The 20739-nt window shown below is 46.1% G+C and overlaps 1 protein-coding gene across 2 annotated transcripts in view; it reads left to right on the top strand.

Annotated features, from left to right (window-relative positions):
* Positions 1 to 20739, top strand: part of LOC138453030 (low density lipoprotein receptor adapter protein 1-like) — a 311945-nt gene that overhangs the window by 147031 nt on the left and 144175 nt on the right. For both annotated transcript variants that reach the window (XM_069605454.1, XM_069605453.1), the window contains exon 2: positions 3285 to 3427. In XM_069605454.1, the coding sequence (XP_069461555.1) occupies positions 3285 to 3427 (143 nt within the window). The remainder of the gene's footprint in view (positions 1 to 3284; positions 3428 to 20739) is intronic.

Here is a 20739-nt window from a genome sequence, read left to right as displayed (position 1 = left end):
TCACAGACTGCGCTTGATCTTGCATTTGTCACACTCTTTTGGCATTAGATAGGTGGATTTGTTCAATTTGTGAAATATATTCATTGATTAGAGACACACCTGGTAAGTGTTGATAAGTAGGGTTCCAAGTTTTAATATCAATAGATAAACAAATCACTTAGAACACGTACATCATAATAGTATGAGTAATGGCTGAATTATTGATTTTTCCATTTAACTCACTTCCACTTTTATATTCAAATTATTTTCCCATCTCAAAGTGATAGGCTTGTCCCAGCGGACACTATGGGGCTACTTATGGGTTTGCTGGTAACCCGCCGGTAATTGCGTCGGGATGAAGGCAAATCTGCCTTACCGTTACCGGCACCCGATATCCATGTATTACCGGAATGTTACAGGTGCCGGCAACAGCGATACGTTCCCGTTCCATGAAGTCGTGCAGGACTCCATGGAATGGGTTTGCCGCTATCACTGATTCTACCGTTGCTTGGCGAACTACCAACAGGTCAGGCCTGCGGTGGGTCAGAGCCCTTACCGCCAAACTCTGAGTGTGCCGGTCTGGTAAAAATACCAGTGTAAGTATTACCAGCATTTGCTCTGGCATTTTTCCGGGCTGGCACACTTGTAATGAGCTTCTATGTCATATAACACAATAGTGTGTGGCATCTCGTTGCGACAAAATACAAAGTTGCCTTATTTGCATTCGGACAATGACCTCACACACATTCTATTTTACTATCACCTAATTGGGCATTTGAAGTTGAATATTTTAAGGCAGTAATGAACTTTCTGCGAGGTTCTGATAAAGAATTATGGACAAAATAGTGAATCCCATGTTGTATTTTTTAAAGCATCTTTGTTTTCTCTGCCTGGTATTTTTTGTGTCCATGCCGGTAATACAGAACAGAAAAGTATTTATGGTGGGGGACTGGCCATGGTAACGCATCCCTTGTATTTTGAAGTCCTTGGTGGAGGGGAGGGTTATGACCTCTGTTCTGCCTCCTTGGACAGTTCCTGAGTCTGTTCGATTTTCAGATTCACTTTTGTTTTTCCAGGTATTTTCTTTTTCTGCCTTCATGTTGGCCCTGGAGATCAGGTTAGACAACACAGATCTGCTGAACCCCCATTAGTTCGTTATCTGACACCCAACATACTCGGATGCAACCCATAAAACACCGGCACTGGATGGATTTCTATGTTGACCACTCAGTGACTAAGTTGCAGGCCAGTTGTTATCTTTGGGGCACTATCCCCACCCGCTCAGCACCGTGAGAGCATGGGATCTGTTTTCACATTTCATTCTGGGGGGAGGTGGCATGAGCAGAATACAGATGTCAAGTATTCAATTCTGATTGATGCTTGATTCAAGTTGCTTTCTCCCCCATGCCACATTAAAAGTACATTTTTCTGTGCACTTAGATGTTCCATTTTCCATGAATGTAGTTCTTCCATTTTGAGAAGCGTTGCAGGATGCTCTCTGAAATCCGGACATCTTCCTCGCAGGCCTCATCAATTATAGTTTTAATTGGGTGGCTGCAAAACATGTTTGCTTGTGTGTTTCAATGCTGTGTGCAGGGTGGAGCTTACATGTTGGTTTTGAACACGGCACCTTGCTCTGCATCCTTTCTCATGAATTAGACAAGCTGTCCCCGGCCACGCGTTGCTGTGGCTCAGTCTGGTTAAATGGAAAAGAAAGAAGAGAAAGCGCACGTTTTTAATATGTTAAATTTCACAATGGCTCTGGCGGTTCTCCAAGTTGAGGCAGTTTAATTTTCCCGGCGGCGCAACACATTCCTTTCGTTCATTAAATTTCAGAGCCTTGCAATAAGGACACGCTTCAGTCATGGTGCCGATGAGAACATGCCGGCTCAAACTATAATCATCAGCTGGGTTGTACCGGAATGCAAGGTGATTGCAATCGTGTGATTGCTGAGCACTGAGTCATGTGTGATGCTGATCTGCTGTTTCTCATTGTCGTCTTTCAGCCACTCTTAGCCTGTCGCGTTCATTCTGTTGAGAACGAAGCAGGTCTGAAGCTGCAGAACGCGATCGTCGTGCTTGCAACCGTGCATCCTGAAGTCTGGCCGCATGTCTCTCTGCTGCTTCCTCACCACGTATTTGAGCCACAGAAACATTGAAATGGAATCGTAAAATATTTAGTATAGCGTGTGTTGCTTCTACACCCAACAGACGGTGCTGTTTTTCAGAAAAGGTCTGTTTTTACCTGTCACAGGTGTGACATCTATGTATAGTAGGTATATAAAAACACACGCCTATTCAAATGCAACATTGTGTCAACATTTTACAGCAATCGGTGAAGAACTTTCAGAGATTGAAGATTTTGAACAACCGAACATTTCCATTTTTATTTGTATAGATTTCGGTACATAGGTACTATGACAATTTAGACCAATATTGCCCAAATAAATACATGGGATACATAAATGTTTCATACTGTTCAGTAGTAATCATTTTTGTGTTCAGCTTTTTTTCTGAAGTCCATATTGCTTTGTGCACTTTGTCTTCTCTGGTGGCATGCATGCACGTTTTGTCTGTAATTGCAGCATTCTGCTAGCAAATACTTTGCCCAGCCAACAGCAACACACCTGTGTGCCCGGGGAAGGGCACACTTTGCAGCTAGTGCAGTCCTCTTCCTCAGAACTACTAGATGTGGAAAATGGCTTCCAGCTCTGGAGATGGCTTAAAGCAGGATGCGTCAGGATTATTTCTCTGTTGGTTTAGGTTGGCCTGAGCCATGCAAGCTGCTATGCCTTAGCTGGATAAAGAAAAGATCACACCTAAAGCCTATGCAAATGCGTGTAATTATGGCATGTGTTTCTAATGGTTGACGGTGGGCCTGTTATGGACTGTTTTGCTTTCAGGTTCCTACAGGTCTACTATCACAGCTATATCATGAATGGGAGCGAGCACGTTTATGGTTCCGTATTGTAGGGCTTTCATGAAATACAGAGAAAGCCCTACCTTGCCACTCCCCCAATGAAAGCCGAAGAATTGAACGTTTGCCTCCTGTGCTAAAGATAGCAAGATAGTGAAAGGGTGCGTTCTGTATTTGAGTCTTGATGTCACCCCCGGTAATTTAATCAAACACCCGGACCAGAGCCCAATAAAAACATGCAATAATCTGTCTGTTAGTCTAAGGCCTTATTCATTTGTTTGCATGTCAAATGTTTTTGGATCTGTACCCTAAGGAGTGATGCTTTGACATCTACTGGACCCTCATGTTGAGATTACACCTTTATACGTTTTGTTTTGTTTTTATTTAGAGCTTCCTGAAAACTGGACGGACACCAAGGAGACCTTGCTGGAGGGGATGGTGTTTAACTTGAAGTACCTGGGGATGACCCTGGTGGAGAAGCCCAAAGGAGAAGATATGGCGGCAGCTGCCATCAGGCGCATCATCTCCATGGTAACTATGCTTCAATATCTTGTGAACCGGCAGCCGTACACGTGGAACAGTTTATTTTGATAAAGCTTTGAGGCAGACATGTGAAGATTGAAAGCAGCGAGTGATCACGCTACCATGCCCTGATACAAGTTCACTGTGGTCATTGCATTTGTTCACATACATATGTATCTAACGTGGCAGTACTGGTTCTCCTTGAAAACATGCTAATGCAATTCTGCCGCCGGCCTATGATAACCAGATGTCATGCCTGCCGTGGCGCCTTCCCCTGGTTCTGCTATTAAGCCCATGTTGAGTGGGATGAAAGGATTGTAAATGAGAAACTTTGCATGTAGATTGGCAGATAGGCCTTTCTATTCGAGCTGGCATCTGTATGACAGGTTGCCTGGGAAACAGCGTTTGCAGCAGAGACGCCGTGCATGAAGTACGTCACCACGTTCCAGCTATCATGTGGTCTTACAGGGAACGTATTTAGATACGCGCCTGGTGGCGTTCGCTGCTTCCGATTGTTGTATTTTTCCGTTTCCGAAGCTGCGGATACTTCCTGGTACAAAGTATCGGGTTTCTTCAAAGTCGCCTGCCTTTCAGCGTGCCTGCTTTCTGAGCGGGCAGGTATCTACAGATCCTTTTGATTGCCTCTCAGCCCACGCAGACGCTTCCAGAAATCCACATTACCAATACCTCCCCGCACTCGTCATCAATTCTCCGGGGGGCATTGCCTTCCCTCATCACAAGTGCTGAGTACTGACAATAGTGAATTGAACTATTGTTTCCACGCAAATTGCCACTTCTCAGGGGCGTTGCTAGGGGGGGCTAAGGGGGCTCTAGCCCCTGATCTTTTGGTTGTAGCCTCGGATAGAATCTCAGGAGCTACAGCCATGAGACTAGCTAGCCCCCAGTCTCAACAGTTCTGACATCAGCTTAGCCCCAGGTCTTTGCCAGACCTAGCAACTCCCCTGCCACTTCTATTTGTATAATTACACTAATACGCTGGACTTCAACAGTGTCAGACCCAGTGATTACCTTCTTTTACGGAGTACAGACATTTGAATTGCTATATAATTCCTCGCAGCCGAATACAGTTTCCCCAATTGTTTCTTCCTCCGATGTGCATCAGACTTTATGGATGCTTCCCAGAGGTGCTCCAGCCCGATCCTAGTGCGCCCCTCGTTCCGGTAATAGCTTCCCTACTAACTTCCTTTTCCCTGATCGTTCTTGCCTGTTGGACTTTCTGGTTTCAAGCCACTCCTGGAGTCACTAGCGACATTCTTCTCTGCATTACTCTAAGACACCAACAGGTTAGTTTCTCTCCAAATGTTGAGTTATTATTTCTGATCAGTCTTGAGCAGACACTGAATAGAGTTTTCCCCTTATACAGCTGGGCGATATTGAACTCCGTGCCCTTTCCATTGATTCATCCCTCTGGCCGTGGAGATATTAGTAGCTAGAGGGCTTCATCAATTGCAAGGTCTTACTTTAGTTTGAGACCATTGGCCAAGAACTCGACCAGCTTCCTTATGAGCAACGTGTAGGAGCTAATCGAGATAACCGGGATTATTGGCCAGGAAACTACCTGTATCCTTTTAGGTTCAGGTGAGTGTTTCCTTATCCTCATTATAGTGACCTGTATTGTAACACCACAGTATCACTTTTCAGGAAATTAAGAACATGCGCTCACACCGGGCACACTCCTTTTTCCAAATTTAAACCATGTGCGCCCATCCTTGCAGAGCCAGAAAGTGCTTATGGAGCCCAGTGTTTTTGCCCCGGCCTGGTGGCTTGTGCACACTCCTTACCCCCCAGGCCAGGGAGGGACCGCTTACCACTGCCCTCCCCCGCAGAACAGCTGCAAGCAGAGGGGAACTATTCAAACACGTATGGCCCTTCATGCAACAGCAGGTGGGCTTCTCCCGGAATTTCTACCTTCCATCAATGGCCACTCCTTAACCGGACACAGACACCAAGGTGGATTCTTTAGGATCCCAAAGGCAGCTCATTTTTAAAAAAATTTAAACAAAACCATATTAACTGACCTTTATTGACTTTAAACTTAATATTCCTTTTGCCTTCCAACCCTGTTGTGTTTTTCCTCTTATGCATCTGCCTCGCCAGCATCCCCTTAATGATTGGGGTTGTAACGAGAACCTATGGTGAACTGACATGGCAAACCCCTTCAACCTATATGACCCCACCCACTGTGATGTAGGGGCCACGCTATGGCCCCGGGCCTGGTCCCTTCCCATAGCCTGCCTTTGCCAGGCTGCCACTTCCATTTACTCCCTCACGCATCGGATGTTATGCTGTTTCTAACTTTACCTCAATCCATTGTGGAGGGTCGGAAGAAGGAGTCAGACACATAGTGAACATGTTCATGTTCTTTAATTTAAATGAGATAAAAGGCCTATTTTACCCTATCGCTTTAGGAGGTGGGGGGAGGGATTTGCTGTTTAACTAAATTCAAGTAAAGGTGCTTGCCTGTCGTCATGAAGTCCAAACTCAAAATGTCCTCAGTCCAACCCTAAATCTACCTGACCCTACTACAAACGGTAACAACTAAAAGTGGCCAAAAGAAGGTGTCTCTTCTGGGTGTCTCCCTGAACATGTGTAGTTGGCCTTTCTCTCAGGTTCTACACAAATCTTCAAAATGTAAATGTCTCTTTCATAAAATCTGTTCTTTATGTCAATTTCTTCCGATACTTGTCTTAGGTTTTATTCACAATCTCTTGTAACTCCTCCCAACTGGCAAAAGATCCTGTCTTCCTGATAATGACGCTTAGCATTGTGCTCTTTGAGTTAGTCTCTTAGACACCTTCCTTTTATTTATGTCATTCCCTTGTTTTATTAGGCTTGAGAGTTCCCCACTCTTGTTGTCTTTTAAATCCACTCTGTCTCCTTGTTCGGTTCTTTGCGTTTTTTGGCTCATAACACTTTTGACAGTTTCTCATTAAGTGGTCTCCTCACTCTTCATTAATTATCTCTTGTGGAATTATTTCATGTGGTCTTCTCCTAGGATATGTGTTTCCACTTTCCTAATGATTCGCAATCATTCTTATTGTTCAGGTTTTCAAATAGTTCCTCAGATGTCAAATTATACTTTCAATGTTCCCTTATCGCAAACATGGTCCCTTCTCTTTATTACGTGTTGCCCCGGCGGCCTGCCACTTCTACAGTTCACCGCTGTACCTTTGCTTGCTGTGGGTGACCTTGCAGGGCTTGGCGTTGGCTTGGGTACGTTGGTTTGGTTTCTCGCGTCTCTTCCTTTTGGGCTTCACACACGTACTGGTCTCGGCATCTCTGCAGCAGGCCACGTTCAGCGAACGACGGCAGAGGGGAGCTATCAACACTCGCTCACTTCCAGGTTTCAGCTTCGATAAGACTGGTGCCTGGCCCATAGAAGTAGTTCCGTGGTAATACCACCACACCAGAAGGTTCCTTGAACTCTGCCTTGATAATGACTTTGCTGTTGTCTGCTTCGCCGGGCCTCTGGCAATTGAGCTCTGCGTTCTCGGCTACTCGCAGTTCCGCGGGTCGTGTGCTTCAACTCTGCTCTGCCTCTCCACGGCGTTCTGACTTCAGAGGGTTTCCCCCAGTGCACCGTTTTATATATATCCTGCATCGAGAGTTCCCTTTGGAATGGGAGTCCTTGTCCTCTAAGGGGGAGTCATTCCCAGTGTGGTCCCACTTGCCCTGACCCCTAGACAGGGCCTTGCGGAGTGGGCTCACCTCACTAGTCCCAAAGGGGGCGACTTCCCCCATGGGGAGAAGGGACGAATACTCCTGATTCGTCACACCATCTATATGAATAAATATATGTCTAGATAAATAAAGAACTATAGACACACGCCTAAATAAATAAATACATAAATAGCTATAGATATATGCATAAACATATACCCATAAAGAAATACATAAATACATGCATTTCAGTGTACAGTCTTTAGATGGGTGTGACTGCTGCAGTCAGTCATACCGTGGCTTCAGCTCTTCCACAGTCTTTGTTGTCCCAGATGGCGATCATTTTCTGGGAGGGGCCTGCCGCTCCCTGCTGCTCTATAAGGGACTGGTCCACCCCCAGGTACCTTCAATCATCCTCGTCAGTGGTGCATTGTGCCCATGTGGGGCACTATTCTCACAGCCACTTCTCCAGTGCATTTTACTTCATCCTGACGATGCTCCGTGCCCACGTGGGGCACCACCAGCATCGCTGTGTGGCCCCATGGCTGTTGATTCATACAAGCAGCACTCCATGCCCCATGGGTGCACAGCACTCTCCACAGTTGCTCTGGTGGAACACTGTCCATTTTCTTGGCAGTCCTGTTTGTGTAGGGACTGCTTCATTCACCACCGCCAGCCCGGAAGAGCAACGTCCATTCTTGTGGCCGGCCTGTGCCATGGTGGGCCACCACAGTAACCACTGCACCCCAGGCATCTGTTTCTTTCTTTGGTAGGGTCCCGTTGCCTTGGGCACATCATCCACACGAGGACTCCAGAGACTCATTGAAACTCCCTTTGCGGGTACAGGAATGGCATCTGCCGTGCCTCCGTAGCGTTGGGTGGTGGGGCTGCCCATTCATCTATGCACTTCGGGGGGGCCTCCTATTTTCACCCAGGACGCAACAGCTCCGGACTTCCTTTCTTTCCCGTCCACCTGACACTGAAGTGGGCAGTCCTACCGCAACATTGTCAGCTCCTGGCATCTGCAGCCCTTAAGCACAAATCATCTGGGTCCACTATATCTGGCCTGGGGTGGGCTCCCTGTCCACCAGCTCTGGGCCTGACCGCGCTGACTATCACCCGGGCCTTCCTGCACACATCTCCTGGTTATTTTTTCACTCGGCCTGCCCAACATGGAGACCGGTCCCAGGGGTACCTGGACTGTCTGGAGCATCCAGCCCGGTGCTCACAGTTGATACCTGTCCGCACCTGGCATACGTGGCATGGCTTTGCAGTTATCTGGCCCCAAGGAGCAGCTTGAGTTTTTTCTTTCATGCACCTTACATTCATCCCAGGAAGGGGCTGGATGGTTTCATCCTCAGCAATGATCAGGTGAGCTTGTAAAATAAGTTGAACACTAACACAAACAGAACCCATAAATAACCTACCTCCACCCCCATCCTTATGTCTACATTTTGATTTTATTACTTTCCCTCGGGGGGGGGGGGAAGCAATGCTGCCCTGACTTGCCTTGCATTTATGGGGCAAAGGGCTACACTTGTTAACCAATAACCAGTACTGCATTGAAGCCTCTTGTGACGCATGCCCCCAAACTGTTTTGCCCGCCTGCAACTAGGAGTGTTGCAACCTCTCTCAGCACCCCAGGGACCCCGCACCCTGATGTTTCTGCCCTCCCAGAAGCCCTGTTTAGCTATGAAAAGGAATGGCTTGTACTGGGAATGCTTCAATAGGGCCTCCCACCCCTTATAATGGGGGTCTGCAACATGGGACTCTCCAAATGTTTCGTAGTAAGACGAGTGATCCCTCAACATTAACTATGCTGGCTGGGGCTGATGGGAGATGTAGTGAAACACATTTGGAGATCCAAAGATTCAAGGCCCTTGCTCTTTAACCATGGGTTGTGTGAAAGGACAGAGGGTGTTTCACAGCCTAGTCCCTGGGGATCCTGTACTCGGGTGGCCAGGAAAAGGCAATCGCTTTTGGATCCCGTCCCTGGGGTGGACAAGCGAGGGAGGATCACCTGGGTAGGGGGTCCTCGGGAGTGGGGCTGAATCACCTGACAGCGAGACATGGAATTTCCCTTTTTCCTTAACCCATCTAACCCTTATCCATCCCTGCTTATATTATGGGAAAGTACAGCTCCCATAATTCCTCCCCTTTTCACATTGACAACACTACTGAGCTGAGGCAGATGAGGAATGAGGCCAAGAGGATTACCTCTCCTGACTGGCAATGTCAATGTCCATCTAATGAGATCAGGCAGACTCAGGCATCACATACACTTGCCACTTGTTAACACTCCTTATTAGGATAAAAGGTGGTGTGCACAGACCCACTCTGAGCGAAGATGGGTGCAAGAAGGAACAGCTCTTTCGGGGCTGATGCAAACCAGGCTATGGAAGTTGGAAGGCCAAGGGGCTGATCGGCTGCAGCAGAGATGCAAGAATTCTATCTTTTCTGGAAACCGCAAGTGTTCCACGACCAAAAACGAGTGAGTGGAAAAGAGAAACCTTCAAAGTGCTTCCAGGTGGCCTGCCACCCTCCCGGGTGAATGACAGAGTTGGGGAGGAGTAGAGGAGGCGTTGGTAATGGCCTTGACTGCTGTGAGAAAAGCATTGAAGATAGAAGCCCAATTATCCTGACTGGTGAGTTATTGAAGGCAAACAAAAGGCTGGTTTTTGTTAAGAGCAAAACATTTTTTAATCTGGGTTAAAGGTTGCGCGTATGCCGATAAAATGCATAATGAAGAGAACAATGATTGAATGCTGAGAAAACTATACAAAGTAACGGTGTTCTTGCAAAGCGAAATTGCACATTCAAAAGTCTGTGAAATGTCCTGAAGAATGCAAAGAGGGAAATGAGGGCAAGAACGTAACCGTGATCCCGAAGAGAGTTGATTGAGTGAAAAGCAATATATATGAACTCTGAAAACCTCCAAGAGGGCAGAGGTAAAGAGGATATGAAATTTAAGATACCAAGAGAGCAAAAGTAAAACTACAAGATCCAAGAGGCATTGGTGTTGTGAAGATTGTTGATTGTCAAATTGTTTAAAAGGAGGCCGGAGTGGTCATGCAGAGGTCTATGTAAAATCCTTGCAGTTTCAAAAGTCTTAGACAGTAAAAGAGAAAGACCGGCTCTAGCCCAGCGGAGGGAAGCCTGGGCTGAACTGTGGTACAGTGAAAGTTAAGTGTGAAGGACAGAACATGGGGAGGGGAAACCCCACAAAGGAAAACGCAGGCTTCCCTCTGCCGGGCTAAAGCCTGTCTTTTTGAATACTGGCAAAGTGAAAGCTAAGAGAAGGACTGTGTATTTATAGAAAGGCGGACAACGCCTAAAGAATTGATTAGAATGTCAAAAGCTTGAAGGCCAAACCTGAACTGTTGAATTGTACCAGCAAGCCAGAGTGTAGACTGGTAGAACTGTGCCAGCCACCTGGCCCTTTTAAGAAACTCTTGAGACCTGTGCTTCTGGAGTTGTTACCTAAGCCATTCTGACGCTTCTTTTAAGACACTATTTTTCCTTTTTGTATTTCCTTTACACATTTGTCATTTGAGAAATAGGGCAAAGTTAGGTTTTCTTAGTATAGTCCTTTTTATTTTGACTAGACTGACTTGGACTCGTTTGTTTATTTACTCCCATTTTAGAGTTAGGTCCAGTTAGGATTTTCACCAACCCAAGTAAACTACAAAATAAAGGTTTTTGAAACTTGCATCTATTGTCTGTGTCTACTGTTGATACCATGCTTTCCTTACAGCTTTCACGTAAACAGATCCATCGGGAAATGTGCCAAAGAATCAACAGGGTCTTTCTGCACTCACTGTTGGTGTTGGGGACTGGGGGGGGGAAGAAAAGAGTGAGGACTTTCATGCTTGGAGCTTCTTTGTACTAATTCCCTTCTCCCTGTGCCCCCCCCAACTAAGTGTCAGACTTTTTCACTGCCCTCAGCCCCAGATTTCTATTCCTGTCCTACTCCCCTTCTTCTCCCTCTTGTAATTCCCCTTTCCCTAACAGTGCTTTGAAGAAGCCTAGATGAGGCTTTAGGCGCTTAAAAGAAACCTAAATGCATATTCACCCACCCTCCCCGTAGGACATTATGAATTCCCATTTCTTCAAGCAGTGTTCACTTAACCTGCTTAAGGGTTCATTCTTTGGGGCTTTGTAATAGGATACACCGCCTTTTTTCAATTAAATGAAGGGGACTAAGTCTGCATTTGCGCATCTTAGTTTCATCTTTAGCTGCTTCTCATTTTTCATGTTGGCAGATTTTGCCGTGCCTTGCCAGTTTCAATGGGTGCGTTGTCTGCATCAGCCGCCCTTTACATGACCCTGAAAAAGCCGTTCTTTGCTCATTAGGCAACCACCTTACAGTAAGTTCCTTGCCTCTCTTCTGATGTGTCTGGTGATGTGCTTTAGAGTTTGCCTTCTGCAGATGGGGGACAACTGTGCAAGACCAAAACACTGGGGGACAGTGGAAAACCGTAACGTGTAAGCGGAAGCCAGTTTCCGGATGCAGTGTCCTACGTGGTAGGACATTTGGTACAGACTTGTTTCATTGGTATTCTTCCAGAGTTTCAGAACAGGCCTGTTGGGGCGCATGCTGTTGGTGGTAACGCCGACTGCTGTTGAACCGTCTGATCAGATTCGGAATCTTTGGGTAACCTATTCCTACTGGACGTTTCTCTTTGGTGTCACTGGAGGTTTCCGGGTTCTGCTAAAGGATTAACCTGCTATTGGGATTGTCTGACCTATGGCACACCTCATCGTATGAGCTCCGGTGCCCATTGGAATCATGCCATTCTCTCGCCCCATTACCCCAAAGCATCGTCTTCTCCCAGATCTTGCGAAATGTCCGGGTAGGACCTCTATTCCGATATACCGCCTCCTGGGATCTGCATCGGTCTATACCTTCCCTCCATTGAGCCACCGTTGGCAGAGACGTTTTTATGGCAGGGCAAAAGGGGCACTTGCCGGGGGCCTCCACCTTGGAGGGGGCCCCAAAAGGCTGCCTGATCTGAACAAGTAAGATTCCATTATTCACCAGTCTTAAATAGCACACGTCAGGATATTTTATGGGGTGCTGCTGAGGCTCTAACCCCATTGCCTTTGTTTTGGCAAGTGCATTCTGCCTTGATAGTCATCATGTATTGCTTTCTGTGTTCACCGTGGTACACATAGTGTGTGTGTTCCTTATGGCACAACTCTGTAGCATTCTTTCCGTCCTGTGGGAATTATGTTGATCATGTGCAATAGGCAATGGTGAAATGCATATTGATAAATTAGGTGCCACAATGGTTCATAAGTTAGCTCAGTGTGTGAAGCACCCATTGCAGAGATATGTGTTCATATGCAAAGTTAGAATATCACATTCCAGCAAGGCTTGCTGAGCCTTTCCTATGTCTGAAGTTTATAAACCTGCCTGTATCTGTACTTGGTTTTGCAAAACAAGATCTGCTATTATCAGCAATGTACCTGTACCAGATAGGGGTTGCTATAAAAATTAACATATCATCTGTGTGGTGAAGGTCTAGAAATTGGTTTGTTCAGATGGGTCGTTGTAAAACCTAGGCAATCGCCTCCTACGATGGCATAAACTGCTAGTCCAAGAGTCCAAATTCAAGACTATGGAACGGCAGCGTTCATGTTTGTATCCTGGATTTGCAGGCAGACGATACAGTGATCCTGGTCAAATCATCTAATATAGCTTACATGACTGTGCTGTCTTCTGTGAGGTTTGCCTTATTGCCTGCTGCTGGGATCGTTTAGCCCATTACTTGATCTTTCTTCTTATGTAGGCCATTTGAGTGGAAGGGATGGTAGACAGAAGAGAGGGGACCATATGTTGCAGGCCTCAGGCAAGCATATTTTAATGTCTGCTTGTTTGACACAAAAAACGGTTTGCTTTTTGGTAAAAGTCAAAGGTTTGTATGCACGTTTATAAATGAAAATGTCACAAACAATTGTTTTGGAAGTATTTAAACCTTTAAAATACAAAAGGCAAACCCAGATTAAATGTGTTAAATCACATTGATTGGTATGCTGGTACTTATATACTTCCCTGGATGATGGAGAGAATGAAGCTAGAATCATTCCTATTTTGCATAACACCCTTCTATAATATTTTGTTTAAAAATGGTCATGTTTGGTAATGTGATCTGTGTACTTTCCAAGTCCGTTTTTTAATAAAATTAGATTATTTTCCAGTTCTTACCATGAACTAAAACAAAGTGTTCAAATGCAGAAATTGCAGAGTTGGCACAAATCCCAGATTCACCCCTTCACCCCTTAACCAATGTGTGATACTGGACATCTCATTTAATCTTGTATTGCCTAACATCTCAATATTGCCAGTCCCTCAACCTTTCAAAATTGTCAGCCCTTCAGAGTGATTTCCTTCTCGGGGTATAATCTTCATAAAAGCCTTATTCATGGTTTCACGGTCTTGATAGTGAGCATATTTATATCGCACACCACAGGCACTTGTTCCTTTTGATATCTAATGGCAACACTATTAATATCCATGCTACGGTATGTGTAGCGTTCTCCTTCCTTCCAATTGGTCTCTTCTATCCATGCATGAGCACTTTTGCATTCTGTGAGGCAGCTAATGTGAGTTCTCTGTCTATGGGTTACATGTAGCTTTTACATACGGCCCTGCATTATTACTACATCTACCATCCTGGATGTTATTGTTAAAAGGTATCCTGTATGTACTAGAACAGTAACCCCTTTGTCGACTGCTGATGTTGGTCTTCAAATTCTACTTATTTATCATTCTGATTAGAGCAAGAATGGAGAGGGCAAGGGATTTAATGGGAGTAAACGTTCTTATCATGCAGCATATCAACGTATAGGATGCGAATGTGACGGGTGGGGGTTGTGGGGCGCAACCAGTATTCTTGTTCCCTTAATTCCTTTGGTCTGGTGGAGGGGGGCCCCAAAGATGTCCGCGCCCAGGGCCCCAAAAGTGCTTAAGATGGCCCTGACCGTTGGTATCTCGCCCGATTCCCCATTTGGACATTGTCGCCTTCTTGATCATTGCCGTCTATTATGTGCATTAGCGAAAGTCACACACATCAAAGACAGGCAGGACACACCATGTTTTCGCTCGTTGTATATTAGGAGCTTTGTGAGGCAAGATTACAAGTGAATTCCAATCCTGCAAGGCATATGTAGTTTTGCACTTACTGCAGGGGGCAGTGTCCTCCATGAAATTCCAGGTGGACTTCATGCGCACACATATGGGGCCACTAGCACAGCCATCCGTCTGTACAATCTGCAATTCCCTCTGCAAGCAGAAGTGGAGACAGGCATGGGAATCCATGCCAGGGTGTCGACTCATCTCCTTGCCAGGTGTGGAGACAGGCATAGGACTCCACGCCAGGGTGTCGACTCATCTCCTTGCCAGGTGTGGAGACGGGCATAGGACTCCACGCCAGGGTGTCAACCCATCACCTCCCCAGTTGCTAGAGTGCCAGATGCTACTGGCCTGTGTATGAATTAAATCTCTACAGGAGGTGGGCGGACCTCCGAGCTTACAAAATAAGCAGACCCCTTAGTATGATGTCAAGTCTGGATGCCCTATCGTGCTTCTATTGTTTGTTACCTTGTGATGGGAAGAATTGTCAACATTTTCAGAGCTTTTTCTCCAGAACCTTGGCTGAGAGAAAAAGGCTAGTGTTTAAGCATCTTGAAAAAGGCAAGACTTCTGTTCAAACTAAAAACAATGATGCAGAGGCTGTTGCCAACAAGTCTCCACCTACTTCTTAGGCACCTGGTCCTGTTGATGAGCAGACGTTGAAATGGAGCGCATCCACCCAGCCTGCTTCGGAGACTGCTGTGGGGAAACCAGAGGTTGTTAATCCTGTGACATTGGGAGGCTTGACCCCCAAGACATCGATGACAAGGGACTCGGGTCAAAGATCTCTATCCTCAAGGTATCCACGTCAATGGGCTTCGATCTGAAGTACTCCAGAGCACTTGATTAAGCTATTAAAAGTGGGATCAAAAACAAGGATTTGCTGACTCCAGGCGCAAACCCAAAAGCATAAACACAGAAGCCCCTGCCGAAAACCCTGATACTTACCCCACCCTCACCACCCCCTCAATGGCTGGCCAGGTTCTGCTTCTTGGACGTAGTAAACCATTAGATCATTGCTTCTCTGTGTTCCATTGAGGATGTGTCTGCAGAGCCAGCAGAGTGGTCCGGTGCTTCCCTTTAATCTTCCTTCTTGGCTGGTTGGTACTCTGACGATGCAGGGGATCTCGTCAATTCTCCCCAGTGGTGAGCCCTTCTCCGTGAGACTAGGGAGGTGAGTCCGCTACCCAATAGTACCCCTAGGGGTGGTAAAAAGCAGAAGAACCTCATAGAGGGTCTCCTCGCATGAGGGATAAGGACTCTGTCCCGTGAAATACCCCCTAAACCTTTGTTCCCAGAAGCCATCGCCCGATTGACTCCTCCTCCCTCCCAACCTTGAAACTACTACTATCTGTTATGAGGTTTCTACTATCTCTTCTATTGCGTCAGCTTAGACTGAGACAAAGAACCAATGAAGCCTACAGATCAACATTAGAAGGGATTATACAGGAACTGTGATGAGGTGGCCACTAGGAGGCATGAAGATAACTTCAAAGGCATTGACGACAAACATTGAAACTATGCCTGGGAGGGCCTGGCACTATAAAGTAAAGACTAAGGAAGGACTGGGTGTGTTCGGGAGCAGGAAGAGCAGCAAGGGAAGCTGGCATCCATCCTGAAGGACCAGGGAAATTCAAATCTGCACCACCCAAAGCAACGAGAGACAGTCGTTCTCGGAAGGAGAAGCTGAAGGAAACCACGTGAGCCGGAGCAAGCCCGGCTTAGTGCAGAAGCAGGAAGAATCCAGCTGTGGAGTGGCCTCTCCAAGGTGAACCGACTGGTCCATAAAATATGCTGAGGCTACTGCAGCACTGGCTTAGTGGAGTCGCACAGACCAAAGTGGAGGAAAACAGGAATGAGTTGAACACGCGTGCAGAACGAACAGCAACCTGAGACACCAGGAAGAACCGCAGGCGCTCCCCAGTAAAGATTCAGGTAAAGGGAGTTGTGGGAAGGCCGGGTGGGGTCCATGGAACCAAAGAGTCAAATATTCCTCAGGAGTGATCTCACTCATCACAGCAGTGATACCCAAAGAACCAAGAGTCAAATATACCACGGGAGCGATCTTTCTTGTCACAGTGGTGTTTGTTTTATTTATTTATATAGCGCACCAGACCCTGGAGTAAAAGAGCGCTTAAAGACAGGTTGCAGAAAGTACAATATATATAGAATTTGCAGTTATACATTATGTAGAAGTAATATACAATATATACAGTCAGCGGTAGTTAGACCATACAATTTAAACATTTGAGTAGTATGTACAGTATATACAGTAATCGGGGTCTTAGTCGGACTTGGGATTAGTTTTATCCAGTAGCCAATCAATGACTAGTTTCCTGAACAAGTGGAATGATGTGGCCGATTTAATATTCAGCGGCAGAGAGTTCCAAAATTGAGGGGCGAGGACCGTGAAGCTTGAGCCGCCAGCTCTTTTGGAAGTGAATCTGGGCACAGTAAGGCAAAGAGTGTTGGCGGATCTAGTGATTCTGGTGTTCGGCTTCAAAGTGAGATTGTTGGTGAGATATGGGGGGGGCTAGGTGGTTTAAGGCTTTGTAGGTAAGGCAAAGAGTTTTTAGGTCATTTTTTTTTGTTGAATGGAGAGCCATTTGCAAGAAATGCTGATGGGGGAGATGTGCTCTCTCCTAGGGATCTTTAGTGCTGCTCGCTTCGCATTGTTTTGGAGAACCTGAAGTTTATTGATTATACCTTGGTTAGCACCTAGGTAAAGGCTATTACAGTAGTCAAGCTTAGATTGTATGAGCGCCCTGGCCAGTGTGAGGCAGCTGTTCGTGCATAAAAAAGGTCTGCAAGCCCTAATTAGTTTCCCAGTGTAGGCGGTAGTTGAGGCGGTCATGTTGACTTGTTTAGAAAGGTTAGTATTGGCATTAAGATAGAAGCCTAGAGTTTTCACATTATTAGCAACGGGAATGGTGTTACCATCAATGATGATGTTGGTGTAGTTGGGGCTGAGTTTCTGTAAATTCTTGGGAGAAACGACCAGAAGAAGCTCCATCTTCTCATCATTCAGGCAGAGGCCATGTATGGCCATCTATGCCTGAATGATGGAGAAGATTTTGTTAATCCTGGTGACGTCAGCCTGGTAGTTGCCAGAGATGGTGAGGAGTATCTGGGTGTCATCCGCGTAGTTTCTGTAGGTGACACCCAGATGGTCCAATTTGTCAAAGAGAGGTTTTGTAAAAATATTGTAATGGGTGTGGAAAACACAAGATCGTTGTGCGACACCACAAGTAATGCGGATGGGGTCTGCTGCAGCCGCAGGTGAAAAGACCCTCATGGTTCTATTGGCTATGAAGGATTGTATCCACATGAATGCTGAGGCTGAGAAATGAACAGCAGATGAGAGGTGGTTGCAGAGTATTTTGTGGTCGACCAAGTCGAAGGCTGCTGAGAGGTCTAGAAGGAGCAGGATGGCCGCATTGGCTTTGATGTCATCAATCTGACTTTTGAGGTCAACAAGGGCATTTCCTGTTCCGTGTTGAGGTCGAAAGCCAGATTGACGCAACCCTAGTTGTTGATTGGATTCTAAGTAGTCCTGAATTTGCCAGTAGGCAACTCTATCAAGGATTTTTAGCAGGAAGGGGACCGTCGTGATCGGCCTGTAAATCTCAAGTGTGCTTCAGGAGTGAACTCCCTCATCACATTGGGAATCCCAGCAGATGTGAAAGATACCATGATATTAAAAGTCCTGACAAAGGACCAGCAATAAGAAGGGCAATAATAAGAAGAATAGTTGATCAAGTCTTAACTCTGTTTGCAAATTCCTGGGAGGAAGGAAAAAGATTTGTAAAGACTTGTACAAAGGACTTTAAATGAACAGTCTCCAAACCCCTTCCAGATAGACCAGGAAGAGAGTCCTTCCCCTGGTCTAGGTGTATTTGATAAATCAGACCCTGATGCAAAAGACTGCTGTAAAGACAGCCTAAGAATGGATTGTTTTATCAGGAGAAGGGAGCGAGTCTCCTGCTGGCTCTGATAAGAAGTTAATTGAACCCTTTTCTTTCATGGTCTGTTAGTGGTAGGGATAGGGTAATTGGTTTGGACAGAAGACAGTATATTGGTTTTTACTTGCATCCTGAGGAGCACCAGAGTTATCCTGTGTTGAGGTAGGGAAAAAAACTAGAAATGGAGAGAAGCAGGTTCTTAACTTTATTTGAATTCGTCTATAGCCAAAATGATACCACCTTGCAAGCCTCCTTACTCCATCAAGCCACACTAATCCATCCGGGACTTTCACAGGATAGCATAGACATCAGTGAAAGGGCTATGAAGACCTCCATGTGGGCTCAGCACTGGAGACAACGTCTTGGTTTCTGCCACTAGAGTCTTGTGGGACCACTAATCTTCTCTTATTCATTAGATAACGTCTTGTTGATTACTTCTCGCCTGGTCAAGTCTGCTGTGACCGTAGGCACTTTGCCAAACATAGCTAGTGGTGCCCGAGGGATATTGGCATTTAGAGGACGACTCCTTCTCCCTTTACAATCCTTTTCTTAAGAGACATTTTGAGGGACTTTCAGGGATGGCCCGCAGTGTTTCAGCCAATAGTCTCAGTTAAAGTTACGCTTAGTGGTGGTCACTTCTGCTTTTTGGGTTAGCACACTTGAGACTCTCTTGGCCTTGGAGCCCCACACAGTTTTTCACAAAGGTAAACTGATGCCTTTTCACGCTGTGTTTTTGCCTAAGTTCTTTAAGACTTTGATATGAATGAGGATCTGCCGCCTTACCTTTTTTTTTTTTTTTTTTTTTAATTAGTTCCTCTTTGGAGGCAGAGAGGTCTCTGTACTGTTTGATATTGAGAATGTTTGAATTCTATGCCCACACATCCAATGATACCTGCTCCCAGATGGGCCTTTTGGACCTACTGCAGCATTTAGCCATGTATATGACGTGTGACAAAAGCATCCATAGTGTTGTGCCTAATAGTTTCCCTGGTCATTTGGACAGGGTCGAAGAAGCACAAGTTATGATACAGCATCTTCCAAAGGGTGCCCTCTGTAGGGCGGCCACATGGAACGGAGAATAGGTTGGTGAACGGAGGATAGCGCAGGGGCAATGTGCTGGTCTTGGAAGCAAGACCACGCAGAGCAACAGAGGTTTGAATTCCAAATCCACGCTTAGAAACCGAACTCTGGTATTAAGCGCGTTTATAAAAAAACTATTAAATAAAAAAACAAAATGCCCATTCTCCATTTTCTTTTAAATGTTTATTGCTGGATGTCTAACCTTTGGTCTCTTCTTGCTCTGGAATTCCACAAATATGAAGGGACGTGGATGGCTTGGGAGTCCAAACCAGCTACTCGTTGTAGTGCGTAATGTTCTCGTAGTCCACAGTCCCATTTCAGTCCTACAGGCTGCTCCATCCTTGCTAAATGTAGCTATCAGTTAGGTCCAGCCTGGGGGAGTTGGGCGAAGGTCAGGCAAATGAAGTTGAAGGCAGAGCCATGACAGGGCAAAGAGCACTGAGTGTGTGTTGAGATGGATTTCTGAACTCTGACCTGGTGGGCAGAGGTTCAGAAGGCCAGCCTAGTTTCGTGGAACAGGATAACCTTTTGGACAAGCCAGACCAATCAAGGTAGCATTGGCGGCGGTCAAGACGAGGTATCAGGAGGGGTGGGGGTGACTAAAAGACCTCAATGAGCACACAAAGTAAAGCAAACTTTCAAATCACTCTATCAAAACTACAAATACAAATTTATTCAAGGCCTTTGAGGTTCAACAAACAGTAATAATCAGCAATAATACTTTTAAAACCAACACAATCCTACTAAATTACATATATACAAGACCAAGTGGCCTAAAGGGTAATGCACGAAATGGGTCAACAACCTAAAAAGGGAATGAATCCTAACTGAAAGGCAGTCCAGTCCTTAAGAAGAGGGGAGCCTAGTGCTCAAATGTACTTACAATGCTGGCGCACGCGGTATTACAGATGGGCGAAAAGGGGGTCTCTTGTAGGGTCTGTAGCAGCTCAGGAAGGTGGATGAGGTGATGCAGAATAAGTTCCCACTATTCGTGGAGGGTCTCCCCAAGAGGGCAGAACAGGTTCCAGGAGTTGGGAATAGTTCGATAGCTCAGGCTATCTGAGGAAAGGAGAGTGGCCCTCAGGGGACATTTGTGCGTAAACATGGATGCATGCGCTAGGGGCCACTGCTAAGTGTTGCAAGTACTTGGTGTCCCCTGGCGCACGCCGGACCAAACTTCGACAGCCAAGTCCACTTCGGTTGCAGGTTCAAATGCAGCAATCTTGCCACTCTGTTGCTTTCAGCGCTAAAGTCACAGTGATGATTCCCAAACTGGACAGTAGCGATTTCTCTGCTCCTGGTGGATGGATCAGGCCAGTTTCATTGTAGCAGGCTGTAGGGCACAGAGGGGCACAGCAGCAAGGCACCAGTGAAGTTCGTTACCACGGCTGGGTGACACGGTAAGCACGGGTACTCTGGTTCGGGCACTCTCTCTTTACTTCAGACCTGGGAACACCAAGTGT

This window comes from Ambystoma mexicanum, chromosome 4p (assembly GCF_040938575.1).
Source record: "Ambystoma mexicanum isolate Mex_15411 chromosome 4p, UKY_AmexF1_1, whole genome shotgun sequence".
Lineage (NCBI taxonomy): Eukaryota > Metazoa > Chordata > Amphibia > Caudata > Ambystomatidae > Ambystoma > Ambystoma mexicanum.
This window is presented reverse-complemented; position numbering and strand designations above follow the sequence as displayed.